General features: G+C 41.6%; 2 protein-coding genes across 3 annotated transcripts; one reads left to right on the top strand and one right to left on the bottom strand.

Moving 5' to 3' along the window:
- Nucleotides 1-1,254: 1,254 nt before the first annotated feature.
- On the bottom strand, nt 1,255-10,132 carry LOC115796796 (solute carrier family 2, facilitated glucose transporter member 1). The gene is made up of 11 exons (XM_030753228.1): nt 10,100-10,132; nt 8,139-8,234; nt 7,140-7,300; nt 5,211-5,335; nt 4,991-5,106; nt 4,560-4,722; nt 3,901-4,088; nt 3,663-3,767; nt 3,007-3,108; nt 2,677-2,880; nt 1,255-1,509 (listed from the first exon to the last, which is right to left on the bottom strand). The coding sequence occupies exons 1-11, from the start codon at nt 10,130-10,132 to the stop codon at nt 1,255-1,257; spliced, it is 1,548 nt and encodes a 515-aa protein (XP_030609088.1).
- Nucleotides 10,133-14,915: 4,783 nt separating this feature from the next.
- tp53 (tumor protein p53) lies at nt 14,916-23,128 on the top strand. Of its 2 annotated transcripts, XM_030753229.1 has the most exons (11): nt 14,916-15,062; nt 15,911-16,032; nt 16,127-16,205; nt 16,345-16,530; nt 17,587-17,761; nt 18,087-18,199; nt 18,782-18,891; nt 19,085-19,209; nt 19,300-19,394; nt 19,485-19,555; nt 21,787-22,743. In XM_030753229.1, the coding sequence occupies exons 2-11, from the start codon at nt 15,971-15,973 to the stop codon at nt 21,881-21,883; spliced, it is 1,113 nt and encodes a 370-aa protein (XP_030609089.1). In that variant the 5' UTR covers nt 14,916-15,062; nt 15,911-15,970; the 3' UTR covers nt 21,884-22,743. The 2 variants fall into 2 exon arrangements, with proteins under 2 accessions (XP_030609089.1, XP_030609090.1); XM_030753230.1 differs by lacking the exon at nt 14,916-15,062 and having other exon boundaries at nt 15,915-16,032; nt 21,787-23,128.
- Nucleotides 23,129-26,727: the final 3,599 nt, after the last annotated feature.

Genomic DNA, 26,727 nt, shown 5'->3' with positions numbered 1-26,727 from the left:
TTTTGGTAACCAGATGAATATGGGGGTCATTTTTCATTTTTTTTTTTTTTTTTTCAGGCAAAATTTGACTCATTTTTATTAGAGCAGATTTCCCCTGAGCCCTGCTCACGCTGGGCTAATCACATTCTTTTATCTGAGGCTAGGTTGATACGACTGTTTACATTTTTATGGCACCGAGTGCCCTAAATCCCAGAGTCACACATGTTTGAACTGATGGTTGTAGACCTGTTGACATGAACTTTGAATCACCTGTGCTGTTTTTTGTGCAAATTACATAGACACAAGCGAGCGGGGAAAATTCAGAGTGATACCTGTATGAAAACGACTCCAATAATTTCCAGAGGCACTTTGGTCCTGCTGGTAATGCCCCTTGGAAAGTGAACTGTAGTGATACATTTTAGAGTGATTGGGTTTGTCTGTTGATTCTAGATGACACCAATGATAAAACGTCCAAGAATCATCATTTCGAAGGAGCGACAGATACATGAGCATACATAAAATCTGTTTCTAAAAGTATAAATTTAGCTAATTCAAATCTGGTTAAAGAACAAACACCCATCAGACTGACTATTCTACATATGCTTTCAGTATATAACAATTTTAAATACTGGGTGTTAACATGTTGCAGTTGCGACCCAAAAAATTCCATACCCACAGCATGCAGACCTGATTCCTGTATTTGAACTATATAAAGATTAATTTGCATATGTTACCTCTCTTTAATCTGTCCATCAAATGTGTTCCCATCTTCTGAAGGGAAAAAAAAAATGCAAGCGTCATCACACTCCTGGTTGCTGATTATTTCTATACCTACAAACTTTTAAAACTTGAGACACATGTTTATAAAGTGCAGGGATTCCCAAGTCTCTCCACATCCATCTGTCAATACTGCAACCGAGTGGATCACCATGGAATAAAATCTTATCACACTGGCAGTCAGTGCCTCAACTGTTCGGACAGGTTATGATGTGCGTCTTCTTCCTTGAAACCACAGCGGTCAACTTCCCTCCGCTGGTTTGTAGTCTTTCAAGTAAAGCCAGAATTCATAACCATTAACCCTGTACTGCAGTGCTACCAGCAATGGACAATACCATAACACACAAATTGTCACACACTTTTAACACTGCTTTGGCACCACAATCTATGTGAAAAAAACCTCAATATACATATTAGTAAATAAAAGTTTGGTGTCATGCCCCTTTACCCAGCTTTTCTCAAGTTCAGCTCCATTTTTCTCTGTTCCACTGCGCCTCTTCAGTTCATGCTATCATCCTTCAAGTAGTCCATTTCAGTGCTGGGTTTGTCTATGTCCATGTCCATACCATTGCCCATGCCCATGCTTAGATCCATATCCATGTCCATCATCCCTCCAGGTGAGTGCTGGTTGAAATTGGCTGCAATCTGGTCAAAGGTCTTTCCCCGCGTCTCTGGTACCCGGAAAAATGTGAAGATGAGGAAAAACAGGAGGAGAGTTGCGAAGATCAGGAAGACGTATGGCCCACAGATGTCCTGGGGAAGGATAGGAGGAAGGTCAGCTTATAAAGAGTAGATCTTTGACACAAACAAGAACTGCAAATTTGAGGCTGTGTGCCTCGATCAACCAGTCAGGTAGCAGTTTTTAATTATATCTGTCCAGACTTAACTGTTAAATTATGGATGCAGTGGGGAAATAATTTGATCCCCTGCTGAATTTATATGTTTGCTCACTTCCAAAGAACTGAGCAGTCTCTAATGTTTATTGTTGTTTCATTTTAATGGAGAGAGACTGAATATCAACTAAAAATCCAGAATCCAGATTGAGGTCCAGAGGCTGGACCACTCCATGACCTTAATGTGCTTCTTCTTTAGTCACTCCTTTGTTCTCTTGGTGGTATGTTTTGGGTAATTGTCATGGTTCAAGACCAATCCATGACCCTTCTACAATGTTCTGGCTGAGGGAAGGAGGTCCTTGTTGGTATATGGCCCCATCCATTGGCCCTCAGTGCAGTGATGTCGTCCTGTAACCTTAGCAGAAAAACAGCCCAAAAGCAAGTTTTTTTCTACCTCCATGTTTGACTCTAGGGATGGTGTTCTTTGTGTCATTTCTCTTCCTCCAAACATGGCGGGTCGAGTTGATGCCAAAGAGCTCAAGTTTGGTTTCATCTGACAACAGCACTTTCTCCCAAGCCATCTCTGAATCATTTAGATATTCACTAGCAAACTTAAAACAGATCATCCTCGCCCCATGAGGCAAGATCTTGTACGGAGCTCCAGAACGAGGGCAGCTGATAGTCATTTAATATTTCTTGGATTTCTGAATAATCACATCAGCATTTGTCACCTTCTAACCAAACTTCTTGCTGATGGTCTTGTAGCTCATGGTGGAGAGGTTGAAATGGAAGAAACTGATACTGTGGACAGGTGTCCTTCATACATATAATGAGTTGAGATCAGGAGTATTTGATTGATTGGTTTCGCTCCGTGACATGAAAAAATTGACTGTTCACTTCGTTTTAAGTGAGCAAACTTATAGATTCAGCATATCTCCCCCATTGTATAAAATGTCATTTTGTAGGGTTAGTGACCTAAACACCAAAATCTAATCAGTTGATCCTTGAGGCTAAAACACTGTCAAGTCAACTGGGTGAAGAACGGAAAAACAATAGTGGGCATGCACAAAGTGTTGTGGATACTCACAGCAACATACTGGAAGCACATGCCAATAATAAAGTTGGCAGTCCAGTTGGAACAGCCTGCCACAGCCATGGCAGCTGGCCTTGGACCTTGAGAGAACAGCTCCGCTACAAAGAACCAGGGGATGGGACCTGGGCCAACCTCAAAGAAAGCGACAAAGCCAAAGATAGAAAGCATGCTGATGTAGCTCATCCATGGAACACTGTCCTACGAAGCCAAGGAAAAGAGGATTTGGAGGGTTGAAGAGAAGAGTAATCATAGATCAAATATCCACAAAAAATCCAAGAATCCTGGACTTTTATTTGGTTTTTTGGGGGGGAGGGGGTTACTCACAAGTAAAGCAAGAGCCATGGTCATGATGATGGCACAGACACACATTCCTCCAAGTCCTAACATGTGGAGCGTCCGTCGACCCATCCTCTCTACCAGGAAAAGCTGTTAACATGAAGGTAAAGGGGTGGGGTGGGGGGGTTATCCACAGTTGCCATTTGGAGCTAAAGCATTTTACTTGATGCTCTGTCAGATTCTCTCTCAAATATGTGATTTACAGCTGTGCTAGCAGCTCTGTTAGCTGAACTTAGACACAGAGGTGCCAGCATCAGTGTGCTATTGTGCCAATAAACATTTTTACCATATTCATAACTGTAGCTCAGCAGTGGTTTTACAAATGTGCGGTCATCAAACAACTTATTGTGTTAAATTACAATATCCTGTGTTACAGTGTCCCGAAGCCGTGACACTACTGTGGCTAAAGTCATACATCTTGACCCACTTAATGACACGAACATTTTGACTGCCCTTCTTGGAAGCAGTGTTTGATAGCATGGCACAAGAGTCAGGGTGACCAACCTCCGCTTATCTTATTTACCCGTTGATAACAGTGTTAAACAGTAATAAAGAGGCACTGTGACAGGACATGAGTATTTATTGTACCAAAATTGAAGCACTCCCAATTTAAAATTTAAAAGTTTATCAGTGTGGTTTCTCACCGAGACCACCGTGAAGGCGCAGTTCACCACTCCGGCTCCTATGGTGGCATAGACTGGACTCTGGACTCCTGCCTTTGTGAAGATACTGGTGGAGTAGTAGAAGATCTGCCAGAGGGGTAAACATATTTAGGTTGACATTAAACTGGACCGGTCCCTGCTTTTAAAGGAATGCTTTTTTTTGGAACTTTATGTGAGTCACTGAGATGCAAAATGTAATTCGAGGGAAGCCCTGACTCACTGCATTAATCCCTGACAGCTGCTGGGAGAGCTGCAGCAGAATGGCGACGATGATGGGCTGGCGGTAAAGTGAAGAGCGAAAGAGTTCTGGGATAGACACCTTCCTCTCCATGTCCATCCTCCTCTTCTCCTCCTTCATCTCTGTCAGCATGTCTCCCACCTCCTGTCTGCCTGTTAATCTCCTCAAACCTGCACAAAGTAGAAATGTAAGAAGTGGGAACTATGTTTTTTTTTTCATGTACATTCATGTATTGAGGCCACTGAGGTGATAGATCAAGTGTGCAGAAGAGCAGCTTTCCCATAGACTTCTATATAACCAGACTTCTCTTTGCAACCAGAGGAAGCTAAGAATGCAGGTTTAAGGCACTTCTGCATTTGCTTCACTTTTCAGGTACAGAAGTGAAGTCCATCTTTCATATAAGGCCAATATAGAAAGTATAAAGTGATATGGGTCAAACTGCTGAAACAGTGGATCCTACATTTCCCATAAGGCAACTCAGAAGCTTGTTTTATCAGGTCCTACCTGCCTCCTAAAGCCAAAAAAAGGTCCAGTTTATAGTTGTGCACTTTCATTTAAAAATGTTAAACCTCAAGTTGTCAATAGTAATGGTTACATAATACTAGTAAACCAAGATCTTAATGCAGCCCAGCCCCACTCACCACTTTTGGCGTGGTGCTCCTGACACCGGATGATGTAGAGGAATCTTGGGCTCTCGGGGCAGAAGGGCAGCAGAGCCATCTGAAGTACAGTCGGCACAACAGTTAAACCCAGCAGAACAGGCCACAAGTGTTCGCTGCCGAGTAATGATTCTAGGCCGAGGATCTGCAGGGAGGGGAAACAAGTTTTAGAGTGTGGCATTTCAAAAGATAATACGATAAAATATATATAAGGACAATCCTTTATAGGTGGAAGTAATGGAAAACGGGGGAGGTGCACAAACAATGGGAGTGAATCTGGGGATTCAAGATGTGGGTCTTGTGAGCAGATTTAATAAATGTGGCCTGGAAAGGCCATCAAATGTCAGGGATGGGGGACATAGAAATTGTGAGAAGATGTCAATGCTCTTTAAGGGTGTTTATTTCTGTCATACCTGTGCCAAGAGAATGCCAGTTACAATAGCCAGCTGGTGCAGCGTTCCCAAAGCTCCTCGAAGACTTGTAGGTGCTATCTCGCCCACGTACATTGGTGTCAAGCCAGATGCCAATCCTGCACCAAGGGAAGGGTTGAAGAAAGACAGAAATCAATAAATTAATGATTAAATAAACACATAAATAGAGAGTGAAAGAGGGAACGGACAATGGGCAGCTCACCGCAGTAGGCACCAATGATAAAACGTCCAAGAATCATCATTTCGAAGGAGCGACAGAGTTTGGACATTCCCATCAGACTTCCTCCAATAAAGGCAAACAAGTTGTTTATGAGCATGGCTTTCCTCCTGAAAGAAACACAGACCGGCATCTTTGAAATCATTTTCCACACATTCAAATCATCCCTGCAAATCCCACTTCAAACCATCCAGTTTTACATATTTTATTATTATGAAGTATATGTAAGAGTTTATGAAAAAAAAATTTGCTTGATACTGTTAGACAACATTTTTTTTTTTTTTTTTGTCCAGCTTTCCTACTACAGTGTAGTTTGGATTTGCTCAGTGCAGACTAGTGGAAAACTCTAAGAAGCCTCCAGAGGGCAGCATCACACATAATCATTCAGCAGCATACAAAACACAACTTTGGTTAGCTCTTTAAATCTTAGGTGATCCACCAAATGCTGCAGAAGGCACGGAGGATCTAACATAAATATTTTTTAAGATATCTCATATTTTGTAATCTTCTTTGAATACCTCAGGGTGCACTGGTTGTTTCACACTTATGTAAACTGCACATTCAGACCCTGATTTGCTTGCGGTTTGTGATGTCACAAAATCACGCCTGACATGTGAGATGAGCACACCGAAACTACCCCCACCCCCCACCCCCCGGTGAGTGGAGAAAGTGGCTGTCTGCGCATACATTATTCTGCACAGTGAACCATTAAAGCACATTTTTAGACCTCCTGTTTTGACGAAATGTTTCAAAAGGAGCTGCTCAAAACTGTCACTTTCATGACAGTGGTGAGTTTCACCCACCAGACAATAAGACCTGCTGTTAAAAGAAGCTTGTGTGCCCACAGGAATTTGTGTCACATCTAAATTACTTTGACCTCAGAGGTCACAGCAGCATAGCACAACCTTTACAGGGCACACCGGAGACAGCTGCGTTTTTTTTTTTTTTTTTTTAGGACCTTGGCCTGAGTGTACCCACGCCAAAGATTACCATGCCCTACTGGCACTCCTCTCTACACCCTTATTGACCCAATGCCACCGGGTCAATAAGATCTCCTTTCAGCCAGTGGAAGCTCTGGACTGCAGCCCAGTTTGCACAGGCTCAGGCTGCAGCGGGAAAGTGGGTCGTAACATTTTGGGCAGAGCTTTCACTGAATGACTGCTGTTGATATTATTTTTGATTTATTCAGAGGTAAGAAGGAGGCACTTACGCATCATAGGTGGAGACTGATTTGAAATTGCCAGCAAAGGCTTGGGAATAATATCATTTGCTTAGATTCAGGCCACAAACCGTTCTGCCTTTAAAATTATTTTGTTTCTGCTGTTGTGTAATGTATGTTGTTGTGTGGTGTCTGCCTGGGTATTCCAAAAACAGCTTTACTTAGTAGTTTACTCTTGTAGTGCATTAAAACTTGAAGTCATTCTTTTTCTTTGTGTTACTTTTTAAAATTGTTTCCCCATTTTTCATTCACCTTAAAACAAATTTCATATTCATCCACACTCAGTGAAGCCCTAATTTCTTTTAATAGTTGTGTCTTTTTTGTGTGCATATCATATCATTTTTCAGGTCTACCAGATACTCTTTCTACACATGAGAAATCACATAAAAAAAAAAAATCAAGCCTCTCATTTTTATGCTCGTGTAGTCTGACTTTGCAGTTTGTTACAGATTGCTAGAAAAACTTGTGCTTTGCTTCAGTGGACAATCTGTGCAGCCATCATCACAGATAGAAAAAAGCCCCTGATCCCCAACTTTTACAGTGTAAGATTAATCAGCTACAGCCTGTTCTATTTATTCCATCTCATACACAAGTATTTCAAAAGCTTAGCTTCATGCAAGATAAAGTCAACATATCCCTTTGAAACACTAGAAAAAAAAAATCTAAGTTTGAGCATGTGACCCATGTTGTCTTACCTGCCCAGCCATTCAGAGACAAAGCCCACGCAGAAGGAGGAAAGCATGCCGCCGATGGAGAAGATGGCAACGGACAGCGACCAGAGCGAGGTGAGGGTCCCTGTGGGGATGGGTTCCCCGTACCGGTGCAGCCATGTTGCATTGTAGTCGTCCTCAATGATCTGCAAGGAGTGCCAAAATAAGTTGGAACAAGTAACAGATCACTTGAGGAGTGAGGCAAGAACAGCACAAACTCAGTGAAAAAGAAAGGCAAGTTTGGGCGCTTGTTGTCGCAGACGGGGCGTGTGCAGAGTTTAATAGGGAGGTGAGATAAATAGGGAGGTGGCTCCGGATGTAAAGTGGATTGTCCACTAATTGAAAGGTTGGAGGTTAAGTCATCGGTCCCCGTGTCAGAGCGCCTTTGGGCAAGATACTGAATACAACGAACTGCTATCACAACAGGAAAAGAGCTGTGTGTCAAATATAAATGTGGCTTGGATAATGGCTTGTAGTGTGAAGTGCTCTGAGTGGCTGCATGCACTACAAGAGTACAGATCATACACTATTTAAATAGCAAAGGACACATGTAAATAACTATTTACTCACATAGTTCATATTTTCAGAATGTTTCAAGTTTTACAAATGTTTTAAAATTAACATTATTTTATTTACTTTCTCTCATTAATAGACTGTTACAATGGTGCAGCCTTACATGAAAGATAGCCAGGGTTTTGATTAGTGACATCAGTGTATGTACAAGGAATGCCTGACAGCCAAAACCTCATTCTTCAGACTGCTTTAAATGCTCATTTTCAGAGTTTTTTCTTCTACTCTTCCACTCTCTATATTATGTCATAGTGGAGTGGATAACCCTAATATGGTTATCCACTCGAGTATGGAACAAAAGCCACCTTGTAAAATGAGGAGAAGCAACTGTTAGCCATGCATGATGCCGCTGCTACACTTGTTTATATTATCCATCATCTGAGTGATCAGGCCTCAGTTTGTTTGTTGTTTTACCTTCTGTGGAGCATTGATGACGCCAATGTTATATCCAAACTCCAGAGATCCGAGGACAGCCGTGAAGACTGACAGGGCGAGTGTTCCAGTTACTGTCTGTAGTAGAAACAGACACACACCCACACACACACACACACACAGAGTCGAATAACAAATGAAAAACTCTTCTATTTTCAGAGCAGTGAATAATCCTGAAAAGTGTTTTCAGAAATGTTACAATAAGAGCGCATAGGTGGACAGCTACGAATGGCTCCAACACACATACTCTAATGACACACTAACGTCAACTATATATAACTGTGATCCTGATGAGAGACAATCTCTGATGCGCCGTTCATGACTTCTCTGTCTACTTTAATGTTGACGCCTGAACTTTAGCTTCCCTCCTGTTTCCCATCAGCCCTCGGGCACCTGTCTACAGGGTGACAGACAAGATGACCTTGGAGAAATGCAGTTCCTCCACTCCAGCATGGTTATTTCATTTTTTTATGGCTTTTTCATGCTTTTGGAGTGTTGTCCTGCAGAAAATTTGAGCAAATGAAGTATTTCACAAATTGTTGGATGAATATAAAAGCATTGAGGCTTCATGGAAACAACAAGCTTGACATTTTGGTGATGTGTGCCTATGAACTGACTGGTGAGGCTGGTGAAATAAATTGTGAGACATAAAAATTTACTGGAGAAAGCAGTTTGTGCATCTGATTAACGATCATGAAAGGGAAAGGATCAAATCTTCTAAAATGTCTGTCTTGCAAAAATTTACATTTTTTGTTGGAGCTAATTTGCTCCCATAGATGGAATCTGGCTCCTTCTACAGACATTTTGTTCATGTAAATCTGTAACTCTTGACCTTGCTGAGTTGAGCATTTGATAAGTGCTGTTTAGTGTTCATGAACCACAACAAAAGAGTGTGTGTTGGTGAGCGTGTGTGCCCTTGCAGAAAAGGTAAAGTGCCAGAAGCAGCCAGTAATATTTCATTACACTTTGTGCACTTTCCTGGATGCACAGTTCTCAGTAATTTTCCACAAATCACTCATAAATCTGCACCCACTTGTGTTTACAGTGAGATAAAGCACAAGCCCACATTAAACACAAAGCTCTCTCATTATCTTGTATGACTAATGCAAGTTTTTCAGTGATATAAAAAAAAAAGCATCCCTTGATAGAACAGAGACTTCATGGTAAGGAGAATTATTTTTACATTAAACATGTGCCCCACATCCTCTGATTTCACATGCAGAGTTTAGTCAGTTTCCAGTTTATTCTCAGGGGAGTTTATTCTCTGGGATTGTTGCCTTAATTCCAATTTACATAACTAGAAGAATTTCTAGTTCTACTGATGGATTATTTTCATCATCCTAATAATAGGAAAATATTATTAGGATGATGAAAATAATCCACGATCAGATGAAAGTAAAACTTAAAACCAAGCCTCACATCTACGTGAAATGATTTCCAAAGGAGTTTGAGATGGGGAGTAATCACAGTTTATTTATAAAGGCGGTCAAACTAGATGACCTATGATAAGCTCCAGGCCTGAGTTGTAAACTCAGTTTTGACTGCTCAAGGTCACCACTGAGGACAGAAGCTGTCCCCGCTGTTTGAAGCATATTTCTTCTACTTTTCTACTGTAATGCAGGCGTGGGATTGTTTTTAAGGACTACACTATGATCGAGATTTTTGAGGGTAATAGGAATCATATAAATCTTATTTTATTTAATTTCTATATTTGGTATGCCTGCCCAATTAAACTGCAGTTCTGCAGTTTGAACTACAGCCTTTGTCTGCGCGGGGGAAAAGTCCCGTGCGTAAAATCTGTTCACTGACAACCGGCGCTGAAATGCGCACGGCATAGTGCACAAATAACGGACATTCCTGCAGCAATTAACTCTTCAGAAACTCCACAAAACAGGTACAAATAGATTAACAAACTGTTTATAACACCCTGTATAAGAAAGTACCTCCCCTCCAAGCTGCTGAAACCTGGCCGGCATGATTTTGGCAGCTCCTGGCTCCCAGTAGCAGTCGGTGACAGATGCGTCTGGTGCCAAATGGAGACCAACCCGGGCGTCTTAAAACTGGAGCACTTTAGCACTGAAATCGAACCGATCTATTAAATCCGAAAGAGAAGAGTAGCGAGCTCTGGTGCGTCGTGCCCTGCAGGTTGTCCTCACTGCTTTGAAGTTTGTGTTGTCTCGCCAGCTGTTAAAGAGCTGACGCCCGCACTCCCACGTGCACGACTCTCAGGAGAAGGGGAGGAAGAGGGTGGGGTGGGGGTGAGGTCAAGACGCAAGCGGGAAGTTCTCCTGACCTAATCTATCTTTGGCTGAAGAAGTGCGGGGGCTGTGGAGGGGGGAGAATATATGTGGAGGAAGACTGGGGTGATTCGGAAGAGGTGTCTGGTTTTTATTATGGTGCGTAACAGATGAAGAATTAAATAACAAAAGGTATGATTACATTTTAAGATTCCTGTTTAAATCAACAATCATTTATCAATCTCGGGAGCTGTAAGCCAGAGCTTTGCAAAGGACCAAATTTGGCCATTTTCACAAGCTCTGTTGCATAATGTCTGTAGACCTCTCTGAAGAATGATAAACTCAAAACGATGCTTCTTCCTCATCACTGACAGTTTAAGTTTAATAATTTAATTTCTGGACATAAACATGGAGGCTACATGGTTGCAGAGATGTTAGACATCAGGTGACCAAAAGTCAGAGTCCACCATAATGACTCAACTTTCCTCATGGGAAGCAAAGAGGGGCTCGTCTTTGCTGCCCTGGTCACCATTGTCTGCCTTCCCAACAGTTATAAATCCCTTTCTATTTCAGATCACATGCCAAAGAGGTCATCAGCCTCATTTCACCCGCACAAACCCCCTTCTCCCCTTCTAAACAAAGCTTAATCCTCCTCCAGCGGGCAACAGGTGGGCCCTAAAATTGGGCCCTGCCACCTGAGTTTGGAAGATACAGTAGGTGTGGTTTGGGGACGGACCGAAAGAGCGGATTAGGGGGTTTGTTGTGAGAGCGTTTGCATGGGTGGGAGGAGCACAGACCTGCCAGCGACCTCAGTGGATCAAAATCTACTCTAGATCTCCCAGTAAGATGATTCACAGACACACCCCCACCTCACGCCACTCTCTTCTCACAGTTTGCCGCCTTCGCCTTTGCCTTTTGCTGCCCTCAAACAGTGGAAGAACCTGACACCCCTCATCCAAAGCCAGGGCCCCAAGCACAGTCATGTGTGACTCTGACTAAATGTAGAGAAACTTTACACCATCGGAACAGTGGCGTAGAGCCTCTTCCAGCACAGTTAAGGTGGTTGTGTACGCAACTGGAAGGGTGGTGGTGGAGGCAGGAGTGGAAGGACATGATAATATTACAGAGCCAAAAAATATCACATGAATCCATGCAGAGAGAGCAGGGAACATTCAAGAACGACAAGTGCTGACTTGGAAAATGGTGCAAATGTACCTCACAGACATAACCTGGCTCCCAAGAGTCAGTTTGTAACAGTAGAGTGTCACCTGTGTGTGCTTAGCTGATATCCGACCAAAAATATCGCACAACCACAAACACGAGCTCAAACACCATGTGACTCAGTTAACTAACCCAGTGTGTAAATACCGCTCCTCGTCGTGACCCACATATGAATGCACAGGCATGTGTGTGTGTGTGTGTTGATGGTGAGGTCACCAGGTTCGAAGATCATGCAACTGTAAATAAAGTTGCTTATTGGATGGCAGGTGTGCGACAGGCAACATTTGCACCAACGTAGATTGGGATTTTTAAAAATCTAAAAGTTATGAGTTCAAAAACTTTGGAAAGAAACATCAGTGATGGGCTTTATTGTACACACACCATGTATTTAAGTCAGCAAAGATAAATTCAGTTACAACTTACTGACCATATTTTCATAAGGGAGGATTGATGCAACAAAAGCACTTTACTACTCCCACCAAATAACTATAATTATAATTATATGTGGCTTTATCCATCAAGCAGGAACTCTTATCTACATGTAAACCTTTCTGTAACATATTAGCCTGCAGGCATATACTTATGGCATCAGATAAGTTCAATGTAATGCTGCAGCATCACAGCAATAAAATGAATCATGCTAAAATCGTCTCACTCTCTACTTTGTGCTGTTCTATTAGTCTTCACTGTTGCATCTATAGGCACTCTGGATCCAGTCCAGTGTGGACTCAGTAGCCCCATCAGTGCATTTATTCAAAGGTCAAATGGCCACTAACCCCAAAATGGCAACAGTAATCACTCTAAGTACTCGGAGAGATGGATGACGACCAACATTCACTGCGTTCTCTGACATGCAAGACACCCGCAGTGTGACACCAAACCTCCGACACAGCTGTAGAGTTTGAGAACAGCCCCAGGGGGACGTTGGTGCAGCTGTTCATTTCACTGGCAAAGGTGCATTTGATGGTGATGAGAGGCAACATCATCTGGCCTGTTAGGAGAAATAATAATAATAATAATACATTTTATTTGTAAGTGCCTTTCATGACACCTAAGGACACTTTACAGGGGATTATGAAGGTGATTATTTTAGCATGTTTTGGACTCAAACCAAATAGATTAAATTCAGTTTTGTTTACATAGCGCTGTTACATCCCATCCCAAACTCGGTCCGCAGGCCGCTTTTGGCCCTTCCCCTCCAATTAAGACGGTTAAGCGAAATGTCAAAAAAGTAACTTAAAGGGCCAAATTGTATGTTATTTTTGACATCAATTCACGGACCAGAAGGGGGCCTGGCAGCTCAGCCTCAGCCTCATCTCATCCTGATCGCTCCCAAAGAGAATCTGAGCATCTTCAGCTCTGCCTCCTGTCTTTTCCTTACTGCCACCAACTCCAAACCATACATTAAAGCAGGTTTCACTACCATCTTCTAACCCTTGATTTTCACTCTTGATGCTGTCCTTCTGTCACAAATCACCCCTGACACTCGTGTCCACCCACTCCACCCTGCCTGTACTCTTCTTCACCTCTCTTGTGCACTGTCTGTTGCTTTGAATGCTTGGTCCCAGCTAGTTTAACTCATCTACCTTCACTATCTTTGCTCGTTGCATGTTCCACCTTTCCACATGTATTCTGTCTTGCTTCTACTTCACTCCTCTTCTCTCCAGAGCATACCTTCCCCTCTCCAGGCTCTCTTCCACCTGCTCCCTTCTCTCACTACAGATCACAATGACATCTGCAAACATCAAAGTCCACAGAGACTCTTGCCTGGCCTCATCTGTCAACCTGTCCATCACCACTGCAAACAAGAAGGGACTCAGAGGCAATCCCTGAGGTAATCCCACCCCAACCTTGAACCTCACCTCACCACTGTCTCGACGTCCTCATAAATGTTCTGCACCACCCTCACATACTTCTCTGCTACTCCAGACTTCCTCATTCAGTACCACAGATCCTCTCAGCAGTTTATCATATGCTTTCTCTAGATCAGTGATTCTCAAATCCAGGCCTCATGGTCCGGTGTCCTGCAGATTTTAGATGTGTCCCTGATCCAACACACCTGAATAAAATGGCTGAATTAACTTCTCAGTATGCAGTCAAGTTCTCCAGAGTCCTGCTAATGACTTCTATATTTGATTCAGGTGGGTTGGATCAGGGACACATCTAAAACCTGCAGGACACTGGGCCACGAGGCCTGGATTTGAGAATCACTACTCTAGATCCACAAAGACACAGTGCAACTCCTTCTAACCATCTCTATCAACACACTCAAGCAAACACTGCTGCTCCCTGATCATCACCTCTCTTCTTAACCTGGCTTCAACAGCTCTTTCCCATGTGTTCATGGTGTAACTCATCAGCTTCATCCCTCTGTAGTTACTACAGTTCTGCGCATCACCCTTGTTCTGGAAAATCCATACAATACACTTCTTCTCCATTCATCAGGCATCCTCTTCATCTCCAAAGTTGTGTTAAACTGTCTTGTAAAAAAAGTCCACCGCCCTCACTCCTAGACATTTCCATACCGCCACAGGTATGCCGTCTGGATCAGCCACCTTTCCCCTCACGTCCTCCTTACTAATCCTTTGCACTTCCTGATTCACTAACTTTCCTCCATCCATCTTCCACTCTCTCATTTTATTCATTTATCACCCCTCAGAGTGCTCCTTCCACCTTCTCATTACTCTCTCTTCACTTGTTAAACTAAACAGAACGTATTTCTGAAAAGAGACCTGAAAAGAGAGAAAAGACCTTCTGAAAGACTCGCTTTTATTATGACTATTATGGCTGAACCTATTTACAGCATACATACAGTGTACTTTGATATCCAATCCGTTCTCGCTCATAACGTCATCGTGTCACATTCAGAGGCTCATCAGAAATTCCTAAATTATAAGAATTCTAATTAAAAAGGAGAAGAGCAATAAAAAAAAAAGACAGTGAAAAATATATTGTCATATAGCTTAGCGTAAACATTTGCATTTGGAGAACTCGGGATTGTGATAAATCACTACTATGGCAACAATAATGTGCAAAATTCAGATTTTAAATAAAACCATTCCGTTTTCTTCAAATAAAAATATAAAATAAAGATTTTCCTTGAAAATCACATTAAAGAAACGGGTGGCCAGTGTACCACACTAAGGTTAAGGATCCTCGGTTACATTTTAACCCGGTTTATCTCGCTCTCTCCTTCGAACTTGCCAGTGTTTCCGATAGTTAAACGCAGCACAGCAGTGTTGCGCTCTGTTACGTTTGGTAGCGTTAGCATCAGCTCGCTCCGTGATTGGACACAAAAGCTTTAAGAAGAGCCACCCCTCCCCCCCATCCTCTTTCTGTGGGAATCCCCTCAGACGCCAACGTGCTTCGTCCGAGTCAAAATATTTTGGCAGTTTCGGCTCTGCTCCGCTGCGGTCCCCCGTGACTCAACAAGGCTCGCTATCCTAAGGTATCACGGTGGTCATGCATGCCTCACACGCTAACGCAAAGCCCCGACAGTAACATTTATGACAGGGAAAGTTTTACGACAGTTTCGCTAGCTAACCTTTACCCGAACGTCGTGACAACGTAGCTAGCTTATTTATGCTAGCGCTGTTCGACAACTTCAACTAGTGAACGCGAGTTGAGCTGCTGTTGCACAGCACTTATTTACTTTGGAGCACATTTTGACTCCAAATTAAAGTATGTACAAGGAGTTATTGCGGTTGAGGTGTCGAAACGGTGGCCATATTAGAAACAACCAGCTTCATTCAATTAGAGGGCCGGTAGCTAATGCTAGTAGTGGCTGTTTGGGCCGCTAACACTGAGCTGCACTTTAAACACGACTTTTAACAACAGATTCTCTCACTATTCCCGCTTTTTATCGGGCTAACTTTAAAGGGTAGTTGGCTCTTCTAGTCGAAGGCCTGCTTGTTTGAACACGTATTTGCTTTGTAGTAGAAACCGAAGTTTTAAGATTTGGCTCGTTTGTTGAACAGGATTTAAACACTTAAACTAAAGTCAAAGAAGAAAACTTAAGGAGTGGTCTTGGTTTCAGTGAGCTCAGATGTAAAGGTGTGCTGCTTTTCTCTGCTTTTTCTTCGCGGTTTTTAGGCTGTAGACCAACAAATCCTCAAAAGTCAGTTTTAAGGTTTTTTATTTATTTATTTTTTTTATTATTCTTAGAAAAAGGTTGAAAAATGGTAGATTGGTGTTTACTAATTAAACTCGTGGGAAGATGTTGAGACCTTGTAGGTTTGTGTGTGTTGTTGCATACCTCCATTGATTTCCGTCCTCATTTCCTGTTGATCTCCCCAGCCAGCCTGCCTCTCCGCCTGGCCTGGGTTTCCTCTCCGGGAAAGAAGGGGAAATAAAATCATGGAGGAGCAGAACTTCGAGTTACCCGACTCCTTCAGCGAGTTGTGGGCCAGGATTATTCCGTGAGTAAAACCCTTCAGGGCACTTTATTTTCTTTTCTTTTTTTTTTTTTTTAACGTCAGCTTGCTCTTAAAACGTGACCCTGTGTTTTTGCAGTGTGACAGAGTGTGTGTCAACTGGGAGCAATCCTTCACAACAGTTTAATAACCAGGATGAGACCAGCATGGATTTGTTGGTAGGCAGTTGCCTCTTTAAGGCTGTAAACTGACTCCTGAGAGCGTCTTTAGAGATTTGTTGACATTACTGTGAGGACAACTTCAGCCTGCATGTTTTGTTCATGGAGGGGAAACTGACTCCTCTCTCCCTGTTTACAGTTCAATGAGCAAAATTTGACGGAGAACTTCGACGAGAAACTCTTTGAGCTTCCGTCTGAGATCCTGCCGAAAGACGGAGTTACACCCCCGGCCTCCACTGTTCCGGTTACAACAGATTATCCGGGCGAATATGGTTTCCAGCTAAGATTCCAGAAATCTGGAACAGCAAAATCTGTGACTTCAACAGTAAGTTATGGTTGACCTGACCTCTGAAAATGTAACTCGTATTTTATTTTTAAGCAGTATTAATGATAAATGTTTTGCAGATAATTGTACAGGGATAATATGCACCGGATAACTCGTATTAAAACTGTTTTAATCAATTTGAGACCAACCAGCATTGTCATCAGCATTATTTGTTACATACTGCATGTAATAGGCATTTTAACTGAACAAGTCATTAAACCCGTACGCAATATATGAAAAGTTCGATGGTGTGCTCAGTCAGTTATCCTGCAACCAAACATGACACGGAGCTGACGGCTACTGTCTGAGCCTTTCACCAGAGATAAAGACTTAAAGAGCTGCTCTTAGTTTAGGCAGCGCTCACTCTGCATGTTTTATGTTTGAGTTCATAACTTTTAATTCATTAAACAAGTTAAACGTGTGTTACGCAGTTTAAAATGTGGAGGCTTGTTAATGAAAAGGTTTTAAACTAGTAAAGTCACTGGCATCAAGTTATTGCTGGCAAACTTATTTTAAATGCCTAAGAAATTTTAAAATAAAAAATGAAGTCTTACCGTGGCTTTCCATTAAACATCTGTTCTCTGGTATTGTTCTGCGGGGCGTTCATGTGGAATCTTATTCATTGTGACGATTCGCTACATTTTAAGGTCCAGAGTCAGTCGCTGCCTTTGACGAGCCAATGGTGTTGATGTTTCCGCGGCGATTCACCCTGCAGTGCGATGTGGTTGGTCTGCTCAACCAAAGTTAGGGTGATCTGGTCTGAAACTCCCACCCCCTGCGACTTGTGCTCTGGTGTGTCTCTGACATGACAGGACATGTTCCTGCACCGGGTTCCTTCAGAGCAGAAGGGGTTAAAAATGCAGAAAACGGTTCTTTAAGTTTTAATCTGAATTTTCCTTTACTGGTTAGATCGCTGAACGGGATTATTTTATTTTGGAGTAGAAGGGCAAGATGAAAAAATTTGAATCTTTAAACGACTTTGCTTGTTTCCTTTGAGATGGATTTTCTGAACATTTAAATCCTGAAATTTTTTTTTTTTAATGTGTTCTTTGTTAGTACTCAGAACAGCTCAACAAGCTGTATTGTCAGCTGGCAAAGACCAGTCCCATTGAGGTGCTGGTGAGCAAAGAGCCTCCTCAGGGTGCTGTTCTCAGGGCCACTGCCGTGTACAAGAAAACGGAGCACGTGGCTGATGTGGTCCGCAGATGTCCCCATCACCAGAATGAAGACCGTAAGGAACGCTTTGAACACTTTTCTTTGATACAGCATTGTGGGAAAAATGCAGATTAGAAATATGTGTGGACACGAATTTTAGAGGTGGATTGAAGGGGTGCACCGATTCTGAAAGTTAAAGATGAGAACTATGTTTAAAGTAACAATTTTGCAAGTATTTGGAAACAAAAATCTCTATTAAATTCAAGTCGTTCTGCTTTTCATCTTTTAAATATTTAGCCCAAAATTACCACAGCACACTCGTAGCCATTGGTAAATGCCATCTTACCTGTCAGTGTCGGTGCATCCCTGCCAATGTCAATGTCTTAATCTCATCCATTCAGCTGCGGAACATCGCAGCCACCTGATCAGAGTGGAGGGTAATCAGAGGGCTCAGTATTTTGAAGATCTTCACACAAAGAGGCAGAGTGTGACTGTGCCATATGAGCCCCCGCAGGTATGAGCGCCCCACTGTTTCCTCTGAGGTGCACACCTCTACGTTTTTCAGCACAACTTTTGTTTCTCTCTTAAATGTTTCCAACAGTCTCATCAAATTTGTCAGTGGATCATTAATATGTTACTTGGATATTTTTGTAGCCTTAAAGTCTAGAGTGGCAACAGCCCACCTCAAAATAGATTTTTCTTTCCCAAAGCCACATGAACACACACAAGTCTACTGCTTCATAACTACAAATCATGGGAAAGGGATACCATTTAAATGTGAATTGATTATGTTCACTTTTATAAATGTATACATTTTTAAATGATGTAATCATCTGTAAAACCTTTTTGTTATATCTTCATATGATCTGAAATCTGGGTGTACTTTTTTTTAAAAATGTCTCAAGAGTAAAGACTGGATTGTAAATGATCGATTAATTACACAATCAGCTCTGAGCATTGTACTGGTGCTTATATAAACATGCCACATAGAAACACTTCTGTATGTAACATTCTGACAGTCTGAGGTTTATATTGCCTTTTAACTAGTCATCTCAGCCAGCAGTCTATTATAATAATTACTTTTTTCCTCCTTTAGTTGGGCTCAGAGATAACCACAATCCTGCTGAGCTTCATGTGTAACAGCTCCTGCATGGGCGGGATGAACCGCCGGCCCATCCTCACAATCCTGACCCTTGAGACTCCAGAGTAAGTCTGTTTTCTCTCATATGTAAGAAACACACGAGAAAGCCAACATTTCTTTGTGTAGGGGCAATGAAAGGAAGGTGATGAGGTTTAACAGGTCATCTTGGTTTGTTTTTCTTTTGGTTTATTTTATTTCTAAAGTTGCCCCAGAGAAGTCTTACAGCTTCTGACCCTCACGGTGCTTGTGTTTCTCTAGGGGGCTGGTTTTGGGCCGAAGGTGCTTCGAGGTGCGTATCTGCGCGTGTCCAGGCAGGGATCGTAAAACCGAGGAGGATAACAAACAGAAAAAGGAGAACAATGTCAAAGAAGTGAAAAAAAGAAGTATGTTAATGTTGCTTTACGCCGGTTTCAAGTTCTGTTCTTGTTTTCACTTTCCTCACTGACCACACTTTCTTTTCTTTTTCTCCCCAGAGAGCGCTCCTCCTGCTCCTGACACCACCTCCACAAAAAAATCTAAAGGTACTTCCAGTGCTGAGGAGGAGGAGAAGGAGGTTTTTGTTCTCCATGTGAGTAAACGTGCATACACATGCACAGCCCGGTGTGCTGAAATGCTTTTTCAGCTGTTCGATTTAATTTAACGCAGATTTCTGCTGCAGGTGCGGGGGCGTGAACGCTATGAGTGGCTAAAGAAAATCAACGATGGTCTGGAGCTGCTTGATAAAGACAGGTAGGAGCCAGTCTCAGCTTGTAACTGTAAAGTGTAATGTTGTGATTTGCTGCGGTTGAGTTCATGCTGTCCTCATCAAAGCCTGGAGTCTCCAAAACCCAACACTAGATGTCGCTGCGTGTGGTTAACTGTGCTGCAGCATTTTTGCACATACCAACATAGATCCACATCATGCTCACACTAAAGCTTAGCTTGGCTTTTTATAATAATCTAGCCATGTCATGTTGTTAGTCTGGGCATCAGTTTTTCACTGCAGACTTTTGTTGTATGAAAACAAAGTGGAGCCTCTTGTTTCATGTTGTTTGAACTGAGCAGTTTAAACTGCTCTAAGCATATCCCAGTATTATATTGTATGTGTTAGCAGAGGGTGAAGGCTGTCTAAAACAAACATAGAGCAGAAATGGCCCTGCAGTAGTTCTAATAAAAAAATGTGAAAGCGCAGTTTGCTGGTTTTTTCTTTTAGATAGTAAAACTTTATTTATATAGCACTTCTCAAGACAGATGTCACGAAGTGCTTCACATCAGCAAAACATAGTAAAGGAAAACATTAAACAAATGTAAAACTAAAATGATGAGTTTTTAAAAGACATCACCGAATCCGCCGCTCTCAGATGGACAGAAAGAGAGTTCCAAAGACGGGGAGCTACTGTGGCAAAAGCTCTGTCTCCTTTTTGTTTTCAGTCTCGTAGGATGCAAAGCCAGTAGTCCCTGATTGCATGATCTCAGAGATCTAGTGGGGGTGTATGGATATAGGAGTTCACTAATATAAGCTGGTGCTTGTCTGTGTATAGCTCTAAAGGTTAGAACTAAAATCTTAAACTGAATTCTGAATTTCACGGGGAGCCAGTACAGCTGGATCGGGGTGACATGAATACTGCAGCATTCTGGACAGCCTGTAAACGTTCTAGGGAATGTTTGCTAAGACAGGTAAACAGTGGTCCAAACGTGAGGATATAAATGCATGAATAACTATCTCAAGTTCAGAGCGAGACGCAATGGAATTCAGCTTAGCTATATTCCTTAGGTGGTAGAAACAAGAGTGTGCCAAGGATTTGACATGGGTGTCTAAAGTAAAGGCAGAATCAAAGGTTACCCCAAGGTTCCTGATGGAAGCAAATTGAGCAAAGGGATCAAGGGCTTCGATTATATTAGGGGCAGATCTGTCTGGAGCACAAATAAGGATTTCAGTTTTATCCTCAAGTTGGAGAAAATTGTCGGCCATCCAACTTTTAATGGAATTTAAGCACATAATTAGTACCTGTAGCTTTGCAACATGCTCATGCCTGAAGGAAATATACAACTGGATATCATCCGCATAACAGTGGTATGTTAAAGATATGCCTTAAAGGGAGCAAATATAACAGGAATAGTAGAGGGCCCAAAACAGAACCTAAATTCAGAAACAGCCACATGAAAGCATTGTTGCGACAAGTAGGAGGTGAACCACTCCTAATACACCCGCCCATTTTTGCAGTCTGTCGAGCAAAATTTTATGGTCTACAGTGTCAAAAGCAGAAGTGAGATCCAACATCAACAAGACGGAGCATTCTCCTGCATCTCTGCGTAGCAAAATATTAGAAACTCTAAGAAGAGCTGTTTCTGTAGAATGGACTCTACGAAAACCGGATTGAAATTTATCCAAAGTATTCCGTTCCAGAAAGGCTATAAGCTGGTTTGCAACAACCTTTTTCAAGATCTTAGATAGAAATGGTAATTTCAAAATGGGTCTGTAACTATTGAAAACAGCAGGGTCGAGTTTGGATCTCTTTAAAAGTGGGTGAATAACAGCAGTCTTAAGATAAACGGGAACTTGACCTGAGATCAGTGAAGTATTTATTATGGAAAGGGTGCATGGGCTGATGTGCTGAAAGACATTTTTGAACAGTGATGCAGGTAGAATGTCCAGGGAACATGAAGACTCTTTCAGTGACCCAACTCATTTTATCAGCTCAGGAGAGAAACTTTGTAGGGTGAAAGGCAGGGCTGGAGCAGGAATGGCCAGTGAACATCCTGACTGGGAAATAGTTATCCTTAAGTTGCTGACTTTGTCTACCAGAAAGTTAAGAAAATTATTACAATCTTCACTTGAAAAAATGGGCGCATACGAATACTTTTGGATTTCTTTAATTTTCTTACAGGCCTCGACTTCGTCTGATTACACAGATGAACCCCAGTGATAAAGATGTTCCATCATTTTATAATTTGAGAGTAATCCTGCTTTCTCTTCACAGCAAAAGTAAGCCCAAGCTTTCAGTGAAGCAGGAGGTTCCTGTGCCCTCCACTGGAAAAAGGCTCATGCACAGAGGAGAGCGGAGTGACAGCGACTAAGGCGCGCGCTGCCTCGATCTTGAGCACGTCGTGTCTTTGTTGATCCAAGCCTTTAGGTGTATTTCAGGTGTTCAACTTGCCGATGGAAAACAAAACGTCATCCTGCCTCAAAGACCCTAAAGCCGTTACCGCCTGTTCATTAATTACATTAATGTACAGTAACGTGCTGTTTTTGTACTGTTGGAAATAAAAGTTGGCTTGTTTATGCAAAGGAGGCGAGGAGCAGTCCCGCCTTCTCACTGCTGTCATATTCCTCTGAAAGGTTCTGTGATTTACATGTAAGCAGATGCTTCAGAGACGGCATTTAATCAGTGTTAAATCTGACAGGGAGTCTCATCAAAAAACTGATCATTTTTCTTCAGGTTTTGTTTTATATATTTTAAAAAATATGTTAATTGGGTTAGAAGAGTTATTCAATATGATTTGAGTCTCAGTTGAATTTATGAGATTCTGAAGCATCCTGTCGTCATGAGTCACTGCCATTTATTTGAGAAAGTTAAAAGTTATGCTTGGAAAACTTGAAGTTTGTGTCATTACTGTTGCCGTATTACTGTACCAGTCCTTAAACTTTTTTTTTTTTTTTTGGTTTTTCCCACCACGTTGCATGTTTGTCAGTTTTATGCACTATGTAATCACGCATGCAGTTGATGGTAAAACATAACCAGTGTAAAGCAGGTTTGTAAGTGGTTCTTCTGTGGGGCTTTTTTTTTTAAGTGTCTTTCTTTTATAAACCCTTTCTAGGGAACATATTTTATAACGGGTGGTCAAAATTAACTAGATTTTGTAGATGAGGGGCCGGCTGGATCACCCCAAAAACTAACCATTTTTTAGTGTAGATTTTATTTTATTTTTATTTTTTTAAAAAGTGATGCGAGGTTGGGAGTCTTGAATGGTCTCACAGGGACTGGATGTAATGAGAATTTTTATTTTTTTTCCCCCTCTTGGACCTTTTTACGTTGAAATGTGAACACTCGTGTTTGAATGCAAACTGTTCCATCACTTTTATATTCACACTGACTAAGCCACTCTTTACACTGCCAGTAGAAGCATATGTTTAAAGGCATTCCTTTTTTTTCTGGACCTTTTTTTTTTTTTTTTTCGATTGTTTTGGGAACATAGTTTTGTATAAGAGGTTCATCGCTCTATATTTTTCTGTTATCTTTTTTCATTGCTGTTTTTTTTGTACTCATTTGCATTTTTGTAACCATAAAGCTTTAAGCTAAAATAAATTCTCTAAGTAGCACAGTGGTGGTGTGTTCTTTTGGACCTAATACTCAAATGTTTCTTGGTGCTTTGCATGTATGGATTATGAATGCAAAACCAGCGCTATCTAAAGGCCCATCCAGCCGGATGGAGCTCAGTCATGTCAGTCAAATGTGTGGTTTATTAGCTGCTGGTTTGTGTGATCACATTAAAAGCTGAAAGGTCACAGGTGATGCAGTGTCTCTAGACAGTGAGTAATGAGGCATCAGATATTTGACTACACTGTTGTTTTTAATAGTCTTAAAAGGTTTATTTTTCTAATACAGTAGCAGTCTTCTGGTGGACGTGTACAGGACACCAATATGGGGAGACTTCAGGTTATATCGTCTATTTTACTACACTTGGGTGAGTATTTGTAGCAAGGAGGTTGCAAATAAGTATAATCCATAATCTGCTTTTTTTTTTTAGTTAATAAATGGACTTTTTTTAATTTGGGCTGGATGTCAAAAAATATTTTGCAGGACAGAAGTTTTAGTTTAAAACCCTGAAACTAAAAGGCAGCAAGTCCAAGTTTTTAGGAATATGGTGAATTATAGTTTAATCATTATGTGTGATAACTGATCAGTAATTAATCAGTTTGTTGTCAGTTCATTAACTTGAGACCCTCTGGTCTCGCATGTTAACATTACATTTTGGCTTTTCAGCACTTTATACTCGTTCTGCACAAAGCGTTACAAACTTCACTGACTTTATTGTGTCGTAAAATATGTGGACGTATAGGACACTGGAATACTAGAAGCAGCAGCCAGATAAGGCACACAGGACAGGAAATCCAACATGTTTGTGTAAAAGTACTATTGTCACCGTTTGAAATACAAAAGAGTATTTTTCCTCATGTTTATTAGATTGTTTTACAACTACTTTAAATATGAGAGCCTGTTACAAACACAAAACGATTGCAATTTATTCCACTTTTATGAAATGTATGAGTACATGAAATTATTCTTTTTGTGTAATCATAGTACAAATGTGAGATGATGATGGTGTGGAGAAAACGCTGTAAAACAGCTGATGCTGCGTCCTGATTGGCTGGCTGCTTACGCAAAAAGCCTGTAAAACAAACAAACAAACAAACCTTTGTGTCCTTCCTCAGCTCTGACGTTGATGCACAGCGCTGCACAGCGAGAGTATTTCATCCAGTCCCAAAATCGCACCTGGAGTGAAGCCAGAAACTACTGCCAGGTACAGGTTGAACCTGATATTTATGCACAGACAGGTTGAAACATGAGGCTACGCTACTATGCTGTCAGTGTTATTCACCAAGGCACATATGTGAGGGGATTCAATACAGCACTTGTCAAATTAAAAATTTCCATTGTGTGCAGTACTAATTAGAAGATGTACTTCCTTAGGTGACATTTAGATTTAGTCATGATCAAGTTTATGTTTGAGATTTTATTTATTTTTCATTTCATTTCATTTTTTTTGTGTCTCTTGAATGTTAATTTATTTTATTTTATTTTATTTTTTTGCCTTGGCAGTTAACACAAATTCAACAAGAACCTATAACCATTAACTTGGTTTGGTCTTAAACTGATCTTGATGGTTGAGTAATATAATTAGTAATAGTTTATATTTGCTTTTGTGATTAGCAGTGGTTTCAAATAGAAAAGCAACAAGATGTCTGAATAAATCAGTTCAATTCAGTTCAGGTTTATTTATGTGGCACCAAATCACAAATGACCTCAAGGCACTTTATACTGTAAGGTAAAGACCCCACAGTATTCTGTAAAAAACCCCAGCAATCAGATGACCCCCCTATGAGCAAACACTTTGCAATAGTGGGAAGGAAAAACTCCCTTTTAACAGGAAGAAACCAGGCTCAGGGAGGGGCAGCCGTCTGCTGTGACTGGTTGGAGGTGAGGAGTAAGAAGAGGAGAGAGCGCAGGGATAATACACAGACTAAGGCAGAGAGATTCATTTAACATTTTGATCCTTCTGATAACCAGGTCTCTGTAAGGCAGAATAAATCAATATTTTAAGCAATTATTAAATCATATGCCAACAGTGACATAGAAGAGCATGACCTGATCTTTAATAGTCTACATTTAATTGTTTTACTCTTTGGTGCTGTTTTTTTTCTTTGAGATTTTTTAAAGTTTTTGCTGGTGTTTATTTTATTTTTAGGTGGTGTCGGAGCAAGGGGATTTGGAGTTTATGGCATTTGGGTGGAAGGAATACAGTTTTTATTAAAATGTGTTGCTAATATTGTGAGTCTGTGCCTGTTGTAAGCGGTAATTAGACTTGGGGGGGCTGAGAATGTCTTGGACCCTGAGCTATTTTATTTATTTATTTTTTAAGAGATGAAGGCACTTACGACCTTTCTTTTCTTAACCTTCACTAGCTTCACAAGCCTATAACTTCCCCACCCTATCCCTAAGGGAGAGGCTAGCCACCCTTGAGAGGAAGCTAATTTCTGCCGGTTGTATTCGGGATCTTATTCTTTCTGTCTCTACCCAAATGACCATAGGTGAGAGTAGGGACGTAGATCAACCAGTAGATCAACAGCTTTGCTTTCACACTCACCTGTATTGCCTGGTTGCTTTCCTGTGTGTCTAATGGTAGAGGATACTTTTAGGCCGCATGACTGCAGACGCAGCCACAATTCGTCTCCCGCTCCCTTCTCCCGTCACTCGTGAACAAGACCCCGAGACATTTATACTTCTCCACTTGGGGCAGCAACTTGTCCCAGACCCAGAGTGGGCACTCCACCCTTTTCTAGCTGAGGACCATGGCCTCAGATTTAGAGGTGCTAATTCTCTTATCAGCCACTTCACATTTGACTGCAAACCACAGAAATACGGACCAAGCTCTTGCTGCGGTTGTACAGAGACTGCATGGCCCATAACAATGGACCAGACACCCCATACTCCTGCAGCACCCGCCACAGGATGCCCCAAGGGATGTGGTTGAATCCCTTTTCCAGGTCCACAAAACTCATGTAGACTAGATGGGCAAACTCCCACACACACTCAAATATCCTTGAGAGACTAAAGAATTGCATTCTGCAATGAGGAAGAAAACTTTTCCAGTACCCTGTCATAGACCTTCCTGAGGAGGCTGAGGCGTGTCCCCCCCGCTCCCCATATATCCCAATAAAACGAGTGTTTAGAGTTGTGCTTGTGTTACTTTTCTGTGTGCGGAGAATACTTTATGTCAGCAAATTTAGATCAAATCTACTAGCATATACATTTGTTCTCCTTTTTCTGCTATTTTGCTTCACTTTGTAGATTTATTTAATAAAAGATTGTTAAAGAAAACATCTAATAACATGAAATGCTCTCTAGTCTTTGGCTCATCTATAAAGGACTGACTGTAGCCTTTCATGTGTGGCCAGGCCTGCTTCAAAGAGCTCGTGACACTGACTCCAGACAACATCCAGGGCATTGCCCGCAATATCACTTCTGACCACTGGATCGGCCTTCGCAAGAACTTTAATTTCAAAAACAACTCCATTAACAACTTAACCAGCACTCCTGCAAGCTACACAGAGAGCTACGGCACCACACACTACATCAACAGCAACTTCACCAGCAATGACACCAGCAGCCCCTTTTTAAACTGGATTCAGTGGGCCAATG

The sequence above is a fragment of the Archocentrus centrarchus genome, chromosome 18 (genome assembly GCF_007364275.1).
Source record: "Archocentrus centrarchus isolate MPI-CPG fArcCen1 chromosome 18, fArcCen1, whole genome shotgun sequence".
In the NCBI taxonomy this organism is placed as follows: domain Eukaryota; kingdom Metazoa; phylum Chordata; class Actinopteri; order Cichliformes; family Cichlidae; genus Archocentrus; species Archocentrus centrarchus.
Note: the sequence above shows the minus strand (reverse complement) of the source record. Positions and strands in the feature narration are given on the sequence as shown.